This window comes from Populus euphratica, unplaced genomic scaffold, assembly GCF_000495115.2.
Source record: "Populus euphratica unplaced genomic scaffold, PopEup_1.0 scaffold49.1, whole genome shotgun sequence".
Lineage (NCBI taxonomy): Eukaryota > Viridiplantae > Streptophyta > Magnoliopsida > Malpighiales > Salicaceae > Populus > Populus euphratica.
The window spans coordinates 1,721,670-1,739,955 of NW_011499875.1; the positions used below are offsets into that span (position 1 = coordinate 1,721,670).

Genomic DNA, 18,286 nt, shown 5'->3' on the forward strand with positions numbered 1-18,286 from the left:
CACTTCATTGAAATTGAAACCGTGAAGAAATATTATGTTTCTTTCTCGATCGAGTGTCGAAAAAATTGATTTCCCCCTTTTTTTATTTTTTATTTTTTTCATTCCTTATTTCTCGAGAAACAAACAGAAGTCACGGAGAATCGCGACAACCAAGATCAGTAGATAAACAAATTAATTTGAAAAAAAAGAGGGTAAAAAATAGAAATATTAACTCACCCCTTTTTTTCGGTGTTATAGATCTAACGACTCATGTGCCTCCGTCTGGACGGCGGCCCTGTGATGGCAAACCCTTTTAAATTCTCCATTATCGACAATTTTACAAAACCACCCTCTCCACCGAATGTTATATGGTAATAAGATATTGGGGTAAAGCGTAACTGTACAAGCAGGGAGTGAGGGCCTGAGGGGTGTCCATTTTATCAGATCTCAGTGAATTGTTCATGACTCTAGTTATCATTCCAAATCTAATAACATTGTATTTTAAAATGGTTTTTTTTTTAAATAAAAAATTTAAATTTTAAACAAATGGTCATGCTGCCAAACACCCCTTAGGGCCTGTATACAAGAATCATCATCAATTTTGACTCTAGTTTTTTTCCAGGGTCATCTTCTCCACTTACCATAATCCTCCCTTTATACCTGAGTATTGCATCTGTAAAACTATATTTAGGCCAACTATCATCCTTAGGGCCATTGATAAAGCTGGATATATAGTATGATACTAGAAATGAAGGATTCAAGGTGTTCATTAGAGATTTGAGCTCCTCAAACCTCTCAACATACTATTCTACTCTTTTATGTTGTACCTACTTGTTAAACTCCTCTACCACGTCTTTTTGGCTGCCAAATCTTGTACAAAGAGAGATAATGCCATGATCTCCACCAAAAACCCCTTAAACCATATTTTCGCCTTGCCTTCCAAGTAAAGTGAAGCAATTTCTACATATTGGTGAACTGGGTAAAATACAACTTGAAAAACTTCCATTTTCTGATTCAGCCACGGGGATTATCTCCATGAAATGTAGATAATTCCATCTTAGGTAAGGCTACATTGAACCCACATGACCTTCATTGATCCCCATAATCTCCTCTTGATTGTGATTTTATTGTAGACAAACCACTCTTTTAATGTTAACTTGATTCCTTTCATCCCTATCTCTGCTTCCTTTCCAGTAATAGAAGTGTGAATAGCAGCCATCAAGGTTTCCATTTGTGCATTAAGTTTTTCGTTCCACAAAGCTTGCTCTTTCCACCGGCTCTTGTTATCTGATATGGAATCTGAGAATTCTTGATGAAGAACTCACATCCTCTCATCCAGTTGCCTTCAATACTCATTCAAATCTTTAACTTTGTAGTTTTCCACCATCTTTATGTCTTTTTTATTGTTGTAATTGCCTTGGATGCAAGGCTCTGATACCAGTTTGTTAAGAACTCAATCTTAACAAAGAGAATGTAGTGAGAATAGGAGATATTGTGAATCAGAAGAAAAGAGGGAAGAAAGTACTCTACAAAATTTATAGAAACAGATACTTCATCATACTACATTCCATTCCCTTCACATGCCTTGTTTATACAATCTTATCAACTAACTAGCTAATCTTTCAACTGTGTCTAACTATTTTATTCTTCACATGTTTAATGCTAACTAACTATACTAACAGCTTTTCCAGCCCTTCTTCTTCTTCTTCTTCCTTCTGTTATTTCTTCTTATCCACGTCACTACCTTAAATGCTGTGTGAAACAAATTACTAGCAGATTTGAAAATTTGGATCCTGAGGCTTCCGAATGTGCAAGTTTTCTATGTTTTTTTTAGATTTGAAAACTGTTCTGGAATTGGAATTTTTTATGGTAAAACTATTATTTTTACGACTCACGGGTTGGAAGCTCGGGAGGCCATCAGAGCAGGATAGCATCCATTGCTTGGAATGGTCAATCTCCAACATCAGGAAGCCGTGACAGTGCTCTACTTCACCTTTTCTTTACTTATTATTACTTTTCAACACAGGGAGATGATTTTAACTTTCCTATTTCCTTGTATCTGCAAATTCACTGACAATAAGAGTGAGAAATAATCCAACTTCATGCATAAAAGCACACACCGAAGAAGTGTGAGTTTGAAGTGGTCATTTGAAGGTGGTGTACTGGCAAGTGGAGGAAATGAAAGCTCTACATGCATATGGGAAGCTTAAAAAATGAGCTCTTTGAACTTCTTGGGTCGACTCAATGCCCAAAGCACTTGCTTGGTGTCCCTATCAATTCAATGGACTGGCCTCGGGAGGAGGCACGGGAGATGGATGCATTACGATATGGAATATAAAAGTAGGGACTTGTACTCGTAGTTCGAAACCAAAGCAATGGCGAGTTATGCTTTGTGGGATCTTTTACTTACTTATCTCGTGTGTGATTGCCTCATAAACTCCATCTGCATCTGGAGTATTTAATTAAGTGTTTGTTCGGGTGTTGCTGGTGGGTTGAGAAATTGAGTTTGGACATCTGATAGGACTTTATAGAGGCAATCAGTTTTGACACTGTTTATGCAGGAAAGGCTCAAGTTATAAGTTGTTATTGTTTGCTTTTTTCTTTTTCTTCTGTTCATTTTTCTTCTTCTTAAAAAGTTTGGATGTGTCAGCTTTGGTTTGTTTTATATATATATTCAAGCTGAGTTATATATATTTCTTATATAGATTTTTATTTTATTTTAAAATTTAAATTAATAATTTTTAAAAAACAAACCTTGATAATTTCTAAAGAATAAATATTAAACTGCATCTCTCAAAATTTGCTACATTCTGAGCATAATGGCCCTCTACTCAACCAACAAAATCCATTGACAACTTCTTATGCTTTATAAATCAACTCAGTACAGTTTAAGCATTCTGTTATGGGACTGTGTTGTGCAAAACCAGTAACTGCGTGCTAAAACACAGAATTCGATAGAATTCACGAACACAAATACCACAGTACATTTCTCCTAAGCGTTACTAGTTGTCTATTCTAGTTATTGTTTACATAGCAGTAGCATAGACCAGATATCACAGAGACTTGGGACCTTTAACCATGAGATCTAAAATTTGTATCTACTCTGCCACTTCACTTCGAGGACTGCCCCATCATTAAGCATGTCTTTAGCATCAGTTTCCATTCCAAGCTTTGAGAGTGCAAGAGCCTGCAAGTAGAATGCAGTTGGCCACTCTGGTATGCACACTTGAGCCTGCATGGCATCCCTCAGTGCGAGTTCTGCTTGGCCATTCATCAAGCAGGAGAAGGCTCTCCTTGCAAAGACAGTTGCAGAAGGAATTGACATCAGATTTACCAACTGTTTCATGGAAAGGATATGTTAGAAAATCAACCAGGGACAGACAATCTGCAGACTACAAGACTGCTTGAGCGGCAGCACCATAACTATAGGTTTCGCTTTTTTAATCTGAGGAAGATAATTTTATTTGTAATAATTCATGAACAGTCTTAAAAAGAAAAAAGCACTGTACCACCTAATAGTTTGGTGCCTTGGTGGGTTACTAGTTCATCACTGAACAGGAGCACTTTATCAGTATTACATGCAAGAAGAATTTCAATTATTTGAGGAAAGAATAACTTCGTAACCATTAGATCATCAGCTTTACTAAAATATCATATTAAACCATTCACATATGAGACAAAATAATTGCAATGACGGAATTTTCAGCGTGCAGAAAGCGATGGAATGAAATTATTGTACGGATTTTTTCCTGTTAACTTTGAACACCACAAACACCATCTACCAATTACAGTGTTCAAGTTGTGAAATGCCAATAATCAGTTACTTTGCAAATTGTGCTAAATACTCTTAACACTGGTTTTTCTCTGTATACGCACATAGACATAATAGTCCATTTGTCTGCTTATTAATGAAGGATTCACCATCTCCAAGATAGCAAATGCAGAGCCAACAAAACATTAATCAATGGATTCCACAATTTCTTTCTTTGGGACAACATATATAACTATGACACATGGGGAGACATACACCTACCTTTGAATAATATTCAATTGCATTCTTGAAATCACGGTCTCTGAATGCAATATCCCCAAACTTCTTGGTGTTCAATATATCTTGCACTTGCTGTGTCCATTCTTGAAATGAAAGCTGTGAACAAAAGGTCAACTTTCTCAGAACATTGCAAGAACAGGATCAATATATCATAATGGACCAACGTATCTCCCAATATTTGTGTTGCGTCAGCAAAATTATTTGTCTGATTGTCAATTATGGTTACATTGCTCACATGGGAAGGATACATGGTGTAGATTGTTAGTTTATAGCGAAGATTCTTAGGTATATTTTGTGGGTTCCAGGAGGACGAAAGATTGTAACTCGTCATGCTTTTCTGTCATTTGGGCTGCTCTATGGCATACCTGGTTGTAGAGGAATGCATGAACTTTTAAAAACCAATACACTTTAAGACAATTGTTGTGGGTAAAAATGGTCTTCCTTCCTACTTTATGGTGTCATGATTCAGGTGGTTTTAGGGGAGTTTCCTTAGATATTAATGCAATTGTTTTGACATTCCATTTTCATCCGTTTTTGGTAGGAAGACTTGATTCTCCCATCAAACTTGTGCAATTGATTTCTATATTAATGCATTTTTCTCTTACCCAAAAACAGAAGAAAACAAAAGCCAGAAGCTCTTTAAAGAACAGAGTAAGGACATACCAATAAATCAATATAAAGATTAGAGCTTCCTCACTATGTTCTGCTGGTATGCTTACTTTTTCTCATCGCCATCCTTCTCCAGCTAGCTCTCCTTCTTAACAATTTCGTTTTTCTAATTATGATATAAAAGCAATGATGGTGTTAACATGTCCATCGCTAATTTATCCACACAGACCATCCACACAATTTCACAAACATGGTTTTAAATTTAACATTATTCAATTACATTTAACATGGAACTGTTGTGGTAAAGTATCCAATACCAACATGGCTTGCCCCAAGTGTTTCTAGTGCTGTAAGGTTAGGAATCAACAAGAAATGAAAAAGTTTTGGTACTTCAAATTTTTATTTTCGCATTACATGATCTGTCTTGTAAGCTAAATCTATAGTCCCATCATTTGGGATTAACACTTTCATTGTTCAGCATATCTTCTGATTTGACGACAGCCATATTTTCTAGTTAACAGAGCCGGCAATTAAAGTCCAGAGAACATAGAGTTCAACATACCTCATTTTCTGCGCCCTCTTCATCTTTGTAACCAGTTTTAAGCAAAATATCATGTACAGCAGTAAGATCCATCCTGGCACAAGCCTTCCCAATTGGAGAAAGAATGGTTGGCAGAGCAACTGTATCTTTAGACAAGCCCATGAGAACGTAAGATGCAACCTAAACAGCACATGAAACAGTCAGAAAATGTAGATAAGAAAAACACAATGCTGAATATTACTCAACAGAAGCTGAAAAACATTAAAAGCATTGAATTTTTGCAGCTTTAATTAAGATTACAATTTTTTCACCTCTTTCTGTTTTTGAAGTGGTGCAACTGCTGCAAGGAGAAACTTGGGATCAGGCCGATCCCTAGCCTCAGATTGAAGACATTTTGAAGCAAGTTCCACCAAATTAGTAGCATCATCGCTAGCATACTGCCCCTCCAACGATGAATCCATCAACATCAGAACATTTTTTCCCCTTATTATGTCTAGGGCCTGCAGATGTTACCATCCATGCAGCAAGGTTTATATTATGGAAATGGAATTGACTATGATTTTGTCAAACATGATGCATGTTGAGATTTTTTCACCCAATGTTCAACAAATATCAATTAGATTTATAATAATAATAATAATAATAAAGAACATATCATAACAACCAAAAACTCAGAGATCCTCCAGTTTTCAGAATTTGGCCAGAAAAGAAAAACAGAAAATTAATTAAACAATATAAAAGTGTAAATTAACCGAGTGAAGTACATAGAAGACAGTGTGAATGGAACCATTTACCATGTTCTTATAGTCTCGACAATCTGCTTATCAGTTGCACCATAAAATCAATAGAAAGAGACGAAATGCAAGGAAACACACAGAAGTATGCAAGCAACACCGGAAGCACATGGAATGTACAGCAATCTGCATACATAAGCAAGTCTATAGCACATGCAGTGGCACGTCCACTCATTTGATCATGCAACCTTAGATATGAAGCTCTAATTTACTAATTTCAAATGGATTACAGGAAAAAAAGGTATAGTAAATCCCAACATTCTTAAGTTTTTATTCAATGAGAGGCAACATACACGGCTAGGAGGAATGTGCTTTCCACTCAAAAGATCCAATAGAACAGTTCCATAACTGTAGATCACGCTCTCTGGAATGACCCTGCCTGCAGAGTACAACGCCAATCAAGTTTAGGGCATGTGGGTTCTAAAATATCTCTATAAAATTAAGCATATTTACCATTGTAGTCAAATATGTTATGTCACTATTATGTATTAATTGCGTGGTGCAATACCACTAAGAAGATGCTGTATTTGCACACGTACCTTCGCTCGCACAAGAAACTTATTTTTGAAATGAAAATCTAGTTACTTTCCATTACTCTATTATTTCAAATATACAATAATTGAATTTTTTTTCATGAGTAATTTTCTCACAAATTGGCATGGCCTCTTGCAGCCAATTCTCACATGATAATTTCCTGCCCTATGATCAGAGACCAGGGATCTTTGAATCTTAGTGATGGATTAAGACTCAATGTTGAATTTATATGCCATCTCACAAGATAGTCAGAGTCATGAATATGATCTACAGTCTCTTCTGATATGTTCCATGGCACACTGAACTGACTAAAAAACTTGAGTTACCAAAAAATGAATAGTACATAACCGTACTTATATAAAATTCTACATATCATACTTATATAAAATTCTTGAATGATGAAATTAATAGTATATATGCTATAGTGAAAAGCCAGAAAGATATATTGTATTTATTTGAAATCTTGTGATAAATTCTTCAAATCATCATCCAACTCCATACACATAACAATTGCCTTTAAATAAAACCTAGAGTACAAAAATTTGAATAGGTTAGGCACACGCTGTTTATCTTATAATTAGCTGCTGTAAAATAATGCTTTGGTGTACAAGATCAAGTATAAACAACATAGAAATTCCTGAACATGCAATGATATTAGTGAATTAGGCAAATTCTTCTCATTAAACTTCACTGAATATCAAAAGTGGTTATATTTTAAAATACACATATACCTGTCCGCAAGAACTCAGGTGGAGTGTAAGCCAAATTTGTACTGTAGCTTTTTCCATCTCTACTATTTTTCATAAGGCCAAAACTCGACAAACATGGGTCACCATCCTGAAAGGAGCCACAAATTAGATCTAACCAAACCAAGAATAAGAGAGTGGGCCAGTTTTCTGGAAACAGCACCTAAGAAACAGTAAATACATACAGTAAACAGTATCAAGAGATCGGGGCACAAGACACATTAATTCCACATTGTACGATGTTACCATACAAAAAGTCAATTTCATAGAAATAAGTTGCATATATACCTCATCAAAAAGAATTCTGTATGCATTCAAATCGTGATAGATCTTCCAGTTCTCTGTATTACAATAATCAAGTGCTTGTGCAATGTAATGGGCAACTCTAACGCGCATTTCCCATGCTAGTGGCTGCTTGTCCCCTGTAAATAAATAAAAACAATTACAAAAAGCCATTAACATGAAAAAAGAAAGCACCCATTAAGATGAGAAATGAAAAACAAAAATCAAATACAAATACATAAAAACGTGAGCATATATCAACAGATAGATCAGCAACAACTACAATATCTCCCAATATTACTTCAGCCATTCTCAACAATATAGTGGAAGGCCCACTAAAAACCACTTATTTACAGATACGAGCTGATGTTCATAGTCTAAAACAGAACTTAACAAGAGAACAAAAGTAGGGAAGTAATGAAGGACTACCACTCTCAAATACAGTATCAGAATCTTGCTCTTAGGTAACAGAACAGCCAATCATGTACAAAGTAATGGAATTTGGGCATTTCATAGCATATTAAAACTTCTGATTCTTTTGAGTAGTAAATCTTGAAAATTCTGGATAAGGAATAATCTCAAAACAATAGATTAGGCATACAAGCACAAATCACATATAACGGCATGTTCAAAACATTTCACAACCAAAATGTTTTATCCTCCATTGGCACTGGAGAGCCTGTTGAGAAAATTATAAACTGATCGCACAAATCAGTAATGAGGCAGTATATTAGATGATCAGACTCTTAAATCAAACACTAACGAACCTTCTCATTTGGCTCAAAACAAGCATGATTTAGCAAGAAGAAACCGTGAAACATTTCTTAGAAAGAAACTTAAATAAAGGCATTGAATAGTACAGTGGAAGAGGTGCTTGGAAAGGGTATCATTGGGCATGTACTCCGCTACCAACAATCTTTCATCACCTTCATTACAGCAACCAATCAGATTTACCAGTCTCCTGTGCCTCAACTTCCCCACCCCTGCCGCTTCCACCTGACCAGCCAAGGAATTTCCATCGCAATCATACTCGATTGTGAATTAGCCAGGAACCATAAACAGCATTTTGGATATGTTAAGAAAAACAAAAGACTATAAGAGAATTTTGAACCGAATTGGAAAAGAACTAGTGTGTTAGGTTTCTAAGAAAATGTTGGGCCTTTTACACTCCAGCTGGAGCATCCATCTCCAAAAGGAAAAAAACAAGACCCTTACTCGTCAACAACCCATTTGAATTTCTACTCCACTTCTTTATTAGTCCAAACAACTACTTTATTACATAATGTAAATACGACGAGTCTCTTAATTTTCAAATTAAAAGAAAAGGAGACACAAGCTAAACCCGCATTCATATTCCGTATTCCAAATTACTATTGCTACTTGATTTTCTTTCTTCTCGTTTTGTCAACAACACACAGAAAATGGAGACTCACCACAAACTGTTGAGCATCAGGCCATGCCAATTTAGAGAACCTTTTAACAGCCACCAAATGATTGTTGTCAAGAATACCCCTATAAACAACATTAGGCGCTTTCTCACCACTCTCAGAGACGATAAAATCTGTGCAAAACCCATTAGTGGCCTTTCTTAGCTCGCTCAAACTATACTCTTTGAATGCTGGCACTTGCTGGACTTGACCACCCTCATCCCCATTTTCTTCAAAGAAAAAAGAAACAACAATCAAATCCCATCAATAATTTAAAAGGATGCACTAGAAAGATAGAAGAAAAAAAAAGTAGCAAATGCAAGCAACACTAGCTAATTAATAGAAAAAAATTATAAAAAGAAAAAGAAAAAAACACATCAATGACAATGCTGGAGATACCAAACAGAAACGGGAAGAAAGAAAAGAAAACAACCCAGAGAGAGAGAGAGAGAGAGAGAGAGACCTGAGTGAAGCTTAGTGAGGTCGTCGGGGGAGGGAAGGTGGATGGTTCGAGAATAAAAGCAACCCATTGGCCTTGTAATATTTCACATACAAAACAAAGAAGAAGAAGAAGAAGAAGCACAAGAGAGGGTGAAGAGGGTGGGAATTAATGATGCAGCTGGTTTTCTTTTCTTTAGTTTTGGCAGAGGGGGGAGCCAGAGAGAGGGGGACTGAAAAAAGGCAAGGCAGTGAGTGTACAAGGACGACAAAAGTAAATCTGTGAAGAGGGACAAGTACTAAACTTATTAAGTTACAGTACAGAGTAGAGAGGTGTGGCCGGCCCGGCCACCATGATGATGATAGTTACGTCATCACATTCATCCATGTTAAAGGACACCTTTCACAAAACCAAAAAAGTTTTCTTTTTTCCCTCCATTGATTGCAGTCAACATATCAAGACAGAGAGTCTTCGGTCCCTTTTTTACTTAGACGAGAATCTAGGCTCATCTTGCTATTGATAGTGTGGTTGGAAATTGCGGTCGTTTTGGTTGCTGTGATTTAAAAAAATTAATTTAGAATAGTCAATTTTTATAGTTGGTTTTATAAAATGTATATTTTTGTTAAAATTTTAATTGAAATGGTTGCAGGAAAAAATAGTTTTCAAAATGATGTTGATAATAAAAAAAATAAAAGAAACATGTAGTTTCAAATTATATTATTATGTATTAAATTATTATCATATTATAAATACAATAATGTAATATGAAGATTGTATTTTTATTTTTATTGTCTCGTTGAATTAGTTGCAATCTTTTACTAACATAATTTATTGGGAAAGGCTTTTGGTATCCATACCTTCCTGAACATGGAATAATATCAATTAAAAAATTATCAAGAATAAAAATAAAATATAATCAAATTCTACAAATATTATATTTTTTTGCAACTTCCTTCCATTGTAATTAAAAAAATAAAAAAATAATGTAATTAATGTCACTACAATTTGAACTTGCATTTTGTATAGACAAGTAGATATATTTTGCAAAATTCTTTATTTTTTCCACACTCTAAAGACGTTCTATTGCATCGTGATACACGGTAAATCAAAACTCACACTCAACAATAAGGGTTTTAAAGATTTATTAACATAACAATTATAATATGTGTTAATAGCAAACTTAAATTTAAATATTAGAGTCAATGTTGAGTACGTATAATACTTATTTTTACACCATTAGTGTAATATTTTTATTTTAACAAAAGTAAACATAACTAAAAAGAAATACATAAATAAACGAAATAAAATCATAGTTATGATATAAATTAATTAAGTATATAAAAAAAATATCAAGCATAAACAATAGATTAATGAGAATATAATAATAAATAAAACTTGAATATTACAAAAATATAAAAAAAGAAAGCAAGAGTATGAATCTTGATTTAAAAACCAAGATATCTAAATATATGAAAAATACTTTAACTTTACAGGCTAAAAATTAAAACTATTAATATGATAAATAACTATTGATTAAATGGCTAAATAAAACGTTGGTGATAACATTATAAAATGAGTAGATAATCTTTATAAAAGTTATAGATAAATGTATCAAATTTCCAACCAAAAAGAAATAAATTTATTTGAACTTCTAGAACTTTAAATATGAGCTAAATATCAAATAGTACTGTTTAAATTGTGAGATAAATTCAGATTTTAATTCTATTGCTAAAACTTGAACTTAAAAATAATAGTATTGAGTTTTAAACTCTCCATAAAAACTTTAAGTCTATATAGTAATTTTCCATAAAATTAAACTACATTTAAATATGAAGTCAACAATTCCATTTATAACCTAAAAACCAAATTGTATTCTAGTTTGAATGAAACAAATCCAGCTAGGATTTATTTATTAAGTTTGGCCTTCATTTTGTCTCTTCACATAAACTCCAATTTCAATTATTAAACACGTAAAAGAGTTCCCTAAATTATAAGATATATCTATTTATAAACCTGCATTTAAAATCAAGTATTTACCATAAGTTAAAAATATTTTGTATTATTAATCTTATTATTATAAAACATACTTAAGTTATGAAATTTAATGATATTTTAAGTGTAATATAATGATATAAAATCATAATAAAAATATATTTTTAAGTACCTATCAAATGAGAAATTAGAAAACATATTTATTTGTTGAAAATAAAAATACACTTTTTCCATAAAAAAAATAAATAACACATTAAGATTACGACTATTTTTTTTATAAAAATCAAAACCATAATTTATAATAACTATCTTAATATTTTGTAGTTGTGATAATCTAATTGTAGAATATTAATTTTATTTCATTAAAATAAAAAAGTTAAAATCATATGGGTAACTAAAACAAGATTTCTTAAATTAGATTTATAATTAAAATTAAATTTATAACACTAACTAAATATAAGGAATATTCTCAATACTTCACATTTAAAAAGTGTTTGTATAACAAATAAAATTGTATTATTTATGTTTTTTTTTATTTAGAAAACCATTAAAAATTGTATTGAAAAATTACGGAGAACCTTTAAAATGTGTTTTCCAAACTCATTATAAAGTTTTTTAGATAGAAAAATATTTTATTTAATGTAATATTCTAATTTTTCCTTTTTATCCTTTAGTTTTGCAAAATAAAAATAAAAATGAACAGCTCCTAAAACTCCTCGGGAAAAAAACAAGATATTAAATGCTTCTATTATTTTAAAGAAAACTGAATGGACCATGAAGCCGTGAAAAATATTATTGTACTTTTATAGATTAATTATTAATATTTACACCAAGAAAAGATAAAAAAAGGAGAAAAAAGTGTACTCAAATAAAAGCCACTTTTTAAAAAAAAAATAAAAGCCACTTTGTTTGTTTGGGTCAAAGCCCAAACAAGGTGAAATAAAAAGCCACTCTACTTACGCAATGACTTAAACGGAGCAAAATTAAAATAAACTAAAAGGGCTACCCAGTAGCATCCATAATTGTTTATTTTCTCATAAATTAAGGAGTAATTTTTTTTAAAATTTTAATTTGAATCTTGAATTTTTATTTTACATAATTGAATTTTTTTAGCTCAAATTAATATCAAATTGCATATTTTTTTAGGAGGAAGAGTTGAATTGAAAAATAGTAGACTCAAGTGCAAAAAACAAGTAAAATAAATGGTGGCTTTGACACTTGTTTGACAAGTATATTTTAATCTTCCATCGTTTTTATTTATTGAATGATTGGTTTCTTTAATTTTTATAAATTTAATTTTGATATCAAAATTAAATTTTTTATTTTGTTTTATGAGAAGAGAGAGATGAACTCACTAGAATCCAGCATGAAAAAATAATAATTATTGTTGAAAATGGTTTTTGCCACCAAAATGATAGAACTTTAAATCAAAAGATTCCTTACGCGGAGAACTCAAATTGATTCTTGACCGGGCAACTTGTTGGTTGTCTAATTTAACGGAACAGCTCCCTTGTTGTTCGGTTTGACTGGATCATTTCTTGCTATTTGGTTTGATTAGACAGCTTGCTTGTTGTTCGGTTTTTTTCCTTTTTCTTTTTTTTAAAAAAGCTTTGAACCTTTTGGCCCATCAACTACGGATCGAAAGGAAGGCTAAAAAAATATATTATAAACACAAGTTTTTTACCTAAATTGTTTGTTTAACCCAAATATGTTAACATCACAGGCCTCCCCACCCCCTCCAAAAAAGAACAAAAAAAAAAAGAAGAAGAATTGTTGGGGCATATATGATGTTTTGATAAGACGGGGCCATGAGCTGCTGAAAGAACTATGAGGGCACGATGTGGCATTAATGGTTTCCGTGGCAACGCAAATTTGGATGGACATTGTGGCCAGAAGTTAATAGTTTATGACAGAATGGGATCATCTATAGTGGCAACCAAGTCATCTGCTTCGTCAACGTGTCTAGGGCACTGGCTTGAAACCGTAGTTCTGATTGAAACATGTGTTGTTTGCAGCCGTAAACATCCAAAATGAAAGTAGAACCATACAAAAAGAGTGGTAGGTGTAAAGGGGACCAAAACAAGACAATGAAAGAAGGGGCGAAAGGCAGGGCTTTCTAGGGATGTGCTAACATGCTTTTCTTGTTGGCTTTTTTATATGCAGATAATGTTTCCATGGGAGATGTCTACGACGTCCATGAGCCCCTCTTCTTCTTCTTCTTCTTCTTCACAGGTAAGCCCTTTCTCTTCTTCTTCTTCTTCTTCTTCTTCTTCACAGGTAAGCCCTTTCCCAAAGAAGTGCTAACAAGCCGAGGGAGTTTTAATTGGATCATTTTGAGTGCTGCTTTTTTGAACTCATTTTGATTGCTTGCACAATCTCACTCCCAGAAATATGAATTACTGTTCTTTTGTCTTCTTTATTCGATCCGAAATCTCGAAGCGTTATTTTTTTGTAAGTGAAACCAAGGAAACGAAGATCACCGTGCGCATCATCAATTAAAATAAATAAATAAATAATGTGGCCTCCCTAAAACATATATAAATCATATATTCAAGATGGGATCACTCTCCCTTCTTCTCTGTGGCGTCTTCTCTTTTCTTGGGTTGTGTGTGCTTTATTAGAGAAGAAGAAGAAGAAGAAGGAAAGAAATTAATCCCAATTGTGGATATACACTGACTGGAGAATTTTCTCGAACAATTTACGTTATTTATTGAATAAATTAAAACTGACAATAAATTGAACAATGAAAATTATATAAATGTTATATATATTTAATTACAATTGCATTGGACAAAGCAACTTCATTTTGCTTCTTTTATTTCATTAGAAAGCCAGTAAGCTTTGGATTACACGATGCAGATAGCCCTTTCTCCATCCTAGTTGAAATACCTATTCTTAAAGCTTTCCCTCCTCCAGCGTACAGTATTGCTTAATTTCATCTGGAGAGTGATGCTAATTAAGATAAACAGCTCCATGAATTGGTAAAAAAAGAATGCCGAACTCATCCATTATGTGGGAGTAACTCTCTAACGTAACTAAGCTTAATTACTTTTCGGTTTCTTATGCTTTCTATGTCCATGTTCAGCTTGTGAAAAATGAAATACTTATCGTGATGTTACATCAATATTGAGCTCAAAAGAGCTAACAAAAAACCTATTTCATTGTTGGATTTGGATTTAAAAGATACTCACGTAACCCTGACAATTGAAATTGCTCAAACCAAGGGTCTACAGACCTAGAAATGCAAACTTCTATCTAGAGAGCTTTAGGTAGTTTCAGCATTTGAAACTACCAGTAGACTTGTAATAATATGCCGGTAAAAGTAATCTTATAAGCAGAAGTAGACGGTGATATATAGCTTATCCACTTGTTTCCTCTACGAATTCCTTGCAAAGAGTGTGTTTCATCTGTGTGATCATTATGGCTGGAAAAGTCCTCATACTTGTAAATACTGAACCCATTCATTATCAGTGTAAGTTGGTAGTTTCCTTCTGCGTTTTAGGGTTCACAGTTCATTTCACATGTTTGAGATCAGGCATGAGACCTTGGTCTCAGCGTTATTCAAATGGATAATTACAAAAAAAATCGTTCATTTGTAAATTACATTGTATATTTATAAAACATTACATCCTTAAGCTGGTATGCAAAAAAAAAAAAAAAAAAACAAGTGATGATTTATAGGATTGATGTTATATTTTATGTAATGATTAAAAAGTCCTTACAATATTAATATCACAATTTTTTCATTGTACTAAAAAAACCCTAGCTATTCTGACTATCCACATTAAAAAGATTTTCTTCTCCTTTTTGGGGCTATAATTAATTAGTTATTTATAAGCAATGACTTTCATGCATGTTAAAAATAAGAGGTACACAAAAAAAAAAACATGTGATGATTCATAGGATATCTATTATATTTTATTTAATAATTAAAAAGTCCTTACTATTATGTTTTCCGCTCCTTTGGTGATTTGAAAATTAAGATACAAGTTTTTGTACTTTATAAATCGAATGTTTAAGTCATTTTAACATGAAAACATAACAAAAATACTATAAAATTCATAAATCAACATAAAAAAACTTTAAAATTACTTAACAAAATGAAAATCAATAAAAATCAATCGAATAAAAAAATATAAACAGAACCCAATTTAATTTATTAGGTATATTTATAAATTTAGATGCTGAAATGTTAAAAAAAAAAATTTAGATCAAAAATAAATTTTAAAAACTTTAAACAACTGTAGAATAAGAAAAAAAAGTAAGTAGACCAAAACATAATTTTTATTATGAATTTGAGATTGATCATGAGATTTTTTTTATTTTATACTTTTATTATCTTTTATCAATTTTTTGATTTTCTTAACAAATTTTAAAAAATTAATCATAGAATACTATAATTAAAAAAGCAAGTGAGGATGAAAAAAGAAAAGAAAAGAGTTTGGTACAAAGTTTTATCTAAGCGGTTTAGTTTGTAATCTAGTAAGATTTTTGAATTAGCCCAATTCACTGTACAACAACGACCAGCTAATCAACAATTATAATGTAACAAGATATTAAAACAAAACAAAGTTCTACTTTTTTTTCCTGAATGGGATCACTGACATTTTATATTAAGATAATAGAAATAATAATAATAATAATAATAATAAAAAAGAAATAAGTTGATTGTGGGATGACCTAACTGAACAGCTAGCTCAGACATATTCTGATGTTTCTATGGCCATCTGAGTGGCCGAGGGAGGTCTCTGTCTTCCATTAGGAGCATTAATTAAAAATAGGCTGACTGATGTTTCCTTTTATGGTCATGGCTGTATCCAGATTTGGATTTGTTGATGTCATACAAAGGCACGCGCACTTTCAGTGGACAGAAGCTGCTAATTTTGGAGGCATGGAATGACTGCTCGTTCACCCTCCTCTTCTTTCTTTTTCTATTTTTTTTTTATTTTACTCTGAAGTAAAACATTGCAAGAAAGCTAGTGATCGTCAGAGTTTAAAAATTCAGCTACCTATTTACTTTCTTAAATTAAAAAAATAATTTTATAAAAACAACTTATATATATATATATTTAACTGACTTTAATAATATCTTATATATAATAATTAACTAATATATAATTAGTAACTTTGAATATTAGCCTAATTAATTTCCTTTAACTTTATTAGATCACAAAAAGAATTTATTCTTTAAGCAATTCATTTATATATTTAGTAGTTCTAGCTATATTAGCTTGTGGATCTTAATTAAATTATTTAGTAGTTCTATTTACTAAATAAACCATGTAATATTTTGATTTTGATTTATATTCTTATGATATTTATGTGTTTTGCACAGAAAAAAGAATATATTTTAAAAAAACATTAAATTTAAGTTATGTTCTTGATTAATAATAATCTTAACAAAAACACCACTAGCTAGCCCTCCTTATATGTGGTTAGCTCTCTGTTTTATTAAGTGGTTCAGTTGTCATTGATGATCGTGATCACCTCCAGTTTCATATGACATAAACAATCCATCATTAAATGACAACAATTACCGAATTTCTGATCATGACAAGTCCATTCATAATGCAATAATTATTGCTTAATTATGTTGCCTACGAACCGTCACCAAATTAAGTGGGAGAAATATTTTTGATGATCTGCTGTGGGTATCTCTTTCACTTAACCGTGTATTGATATGATGACTCCCGAAAATTGACTGGTTAAAGATTGGACTTGTTCTTGACATGAAAGGTGAAATTGCACGTGGAGCTACTTTTCTTTTGATAGGCAGAAGAATTAGGCCTAAGAAGGCTCAGAACAACCCAGACGGGCGACAGAAGATACTTCAGAGCCAAGATTTGGCGAGAAAATTAAGATGACAGACCAAAGATTGCAGTCATTGAGTGAAGATAGAGGTTTATCTTATCCCCAAGTCTTCAGGTTATTATCACACCCAACAAAACAAATGACTTCATCAAGCCATCAACTTTATATCCCAAAGACCTTTAAAGATTTCAAAATCCCAGCAAAGTTCCCATGATGATTTCAAAATAATACATGGAGCTCTAAGAAGATTGCTTCTTTAGCTGGGGCTCCACAGAGCCCGGGTAAACCATACTCCCAATCAAAATCTTGAACTGTGCTTGTAAACATGGATGGTTAAAGTTGGTCGTTGGCCCCCTCATTCGAATTAATGCATGCATCATCAAGCTTTGCTTCCACCAGGTGTGTATATTTCGATTAATTTTGTAACGAAGTTGATGTTTTTATATATTCAACGAGTGGAATCCGACTTCGTTGATGAGGACTTTTGCATTCAATAATCAAGTCGTGAGAAAAGGTATCCTCTATTGGAGTAGATGCATATTATAAAATGCCTTCTTTATACAAAAAATGGAACAACTTTACAGTATGGAAAATGCAAGAATAGTGTATGCTTGCGTATGAAAATCCCATCGAACCTCATGGTAGATGAGTGATTGCATGAACAGAATGCTAGCAATTGCGTTTCATAATCACAATTAGTTAGTGTTTGTTACCGCTTCTGCTTTTGAACTAAATTACGGCAAATGATTCGATAACAATTAAAACTTTATTTACTATTTATAGATCTCATTATAATTTATATTTGAAATGTAGGGGGAAGAAAAGTAGTTTTTTAATGCCCCTTGCATGGAGTAATTACACAAATAGTGTAGTTATATTCTACTGTTTAATATGAACAGTAAAGTATAATCCTATTATTCACTTGAATAGTTGAAACATTTTTTAATGTCTCAGTTGGACTGGTCCAGTACGAAGTTAATAAAATATTAAATTGGGTTCGATCCAGTAAAATAATTTTTTTTTTAATTGTGTTTTATTCAAAAACTAGTATTTAACATTATTCAATAACACCATATAAATT

The 18,286-nt window shown here is 32.4% G+C and overlaps 1 protein-coding gene and 1 long non-coding RNA gene across 2 annotated transcripts; one reads left to right on the forward strand and one right to left on the reverse strand.

Moving 5' to 3' along the window:
* Positions 1–1,668: 1,668 nt before the first annotated feature.
* LOC105128313 (uncharacterized) lies at positions 1,669–17,916 on the forward strand. Its single transcript, XR_842829.1, has 3 exons — positions 1,669–2,445; positions 13,515–13,518; positions 17,905–17,916. It is a non-coding gene; the product is annotated as an uncharacterized LOC105128313 (long non-coding RNA).
* LOC105128311 (probable serine/threonine-protein kinase At4g35230) lies at positions 2,813–9,840 on the reverse strand. The gene is made up of 10 exons (XM_011029917.1): positions 9,427–9,840; positions 8,970–9,193; positions 8,397–8,532; positions 7,543–7,676; positions 7,240–7,345; positions 6,268–6,353; positions 5,492–5,680; positions 5,202–5,360; positions 4,013–4,126; positions 2,813–3,316 (listed from the first exon to the last, which is right to left on the reverse strand). The coding sequence occupies exons 1-10, from the start codon at positions 9,491–9,493 to the stop codon at positions 3,065–3,067; spliced, it is 1,467 nt and encodes a 488-aa protein (XP_011028219.1). The 5' UTR covers positions 9,494–9,840; the 3' UTR covers positions 2,813–3,064.
* Positions 17,917–18,286: the final 370 nt, after the last annotated feature.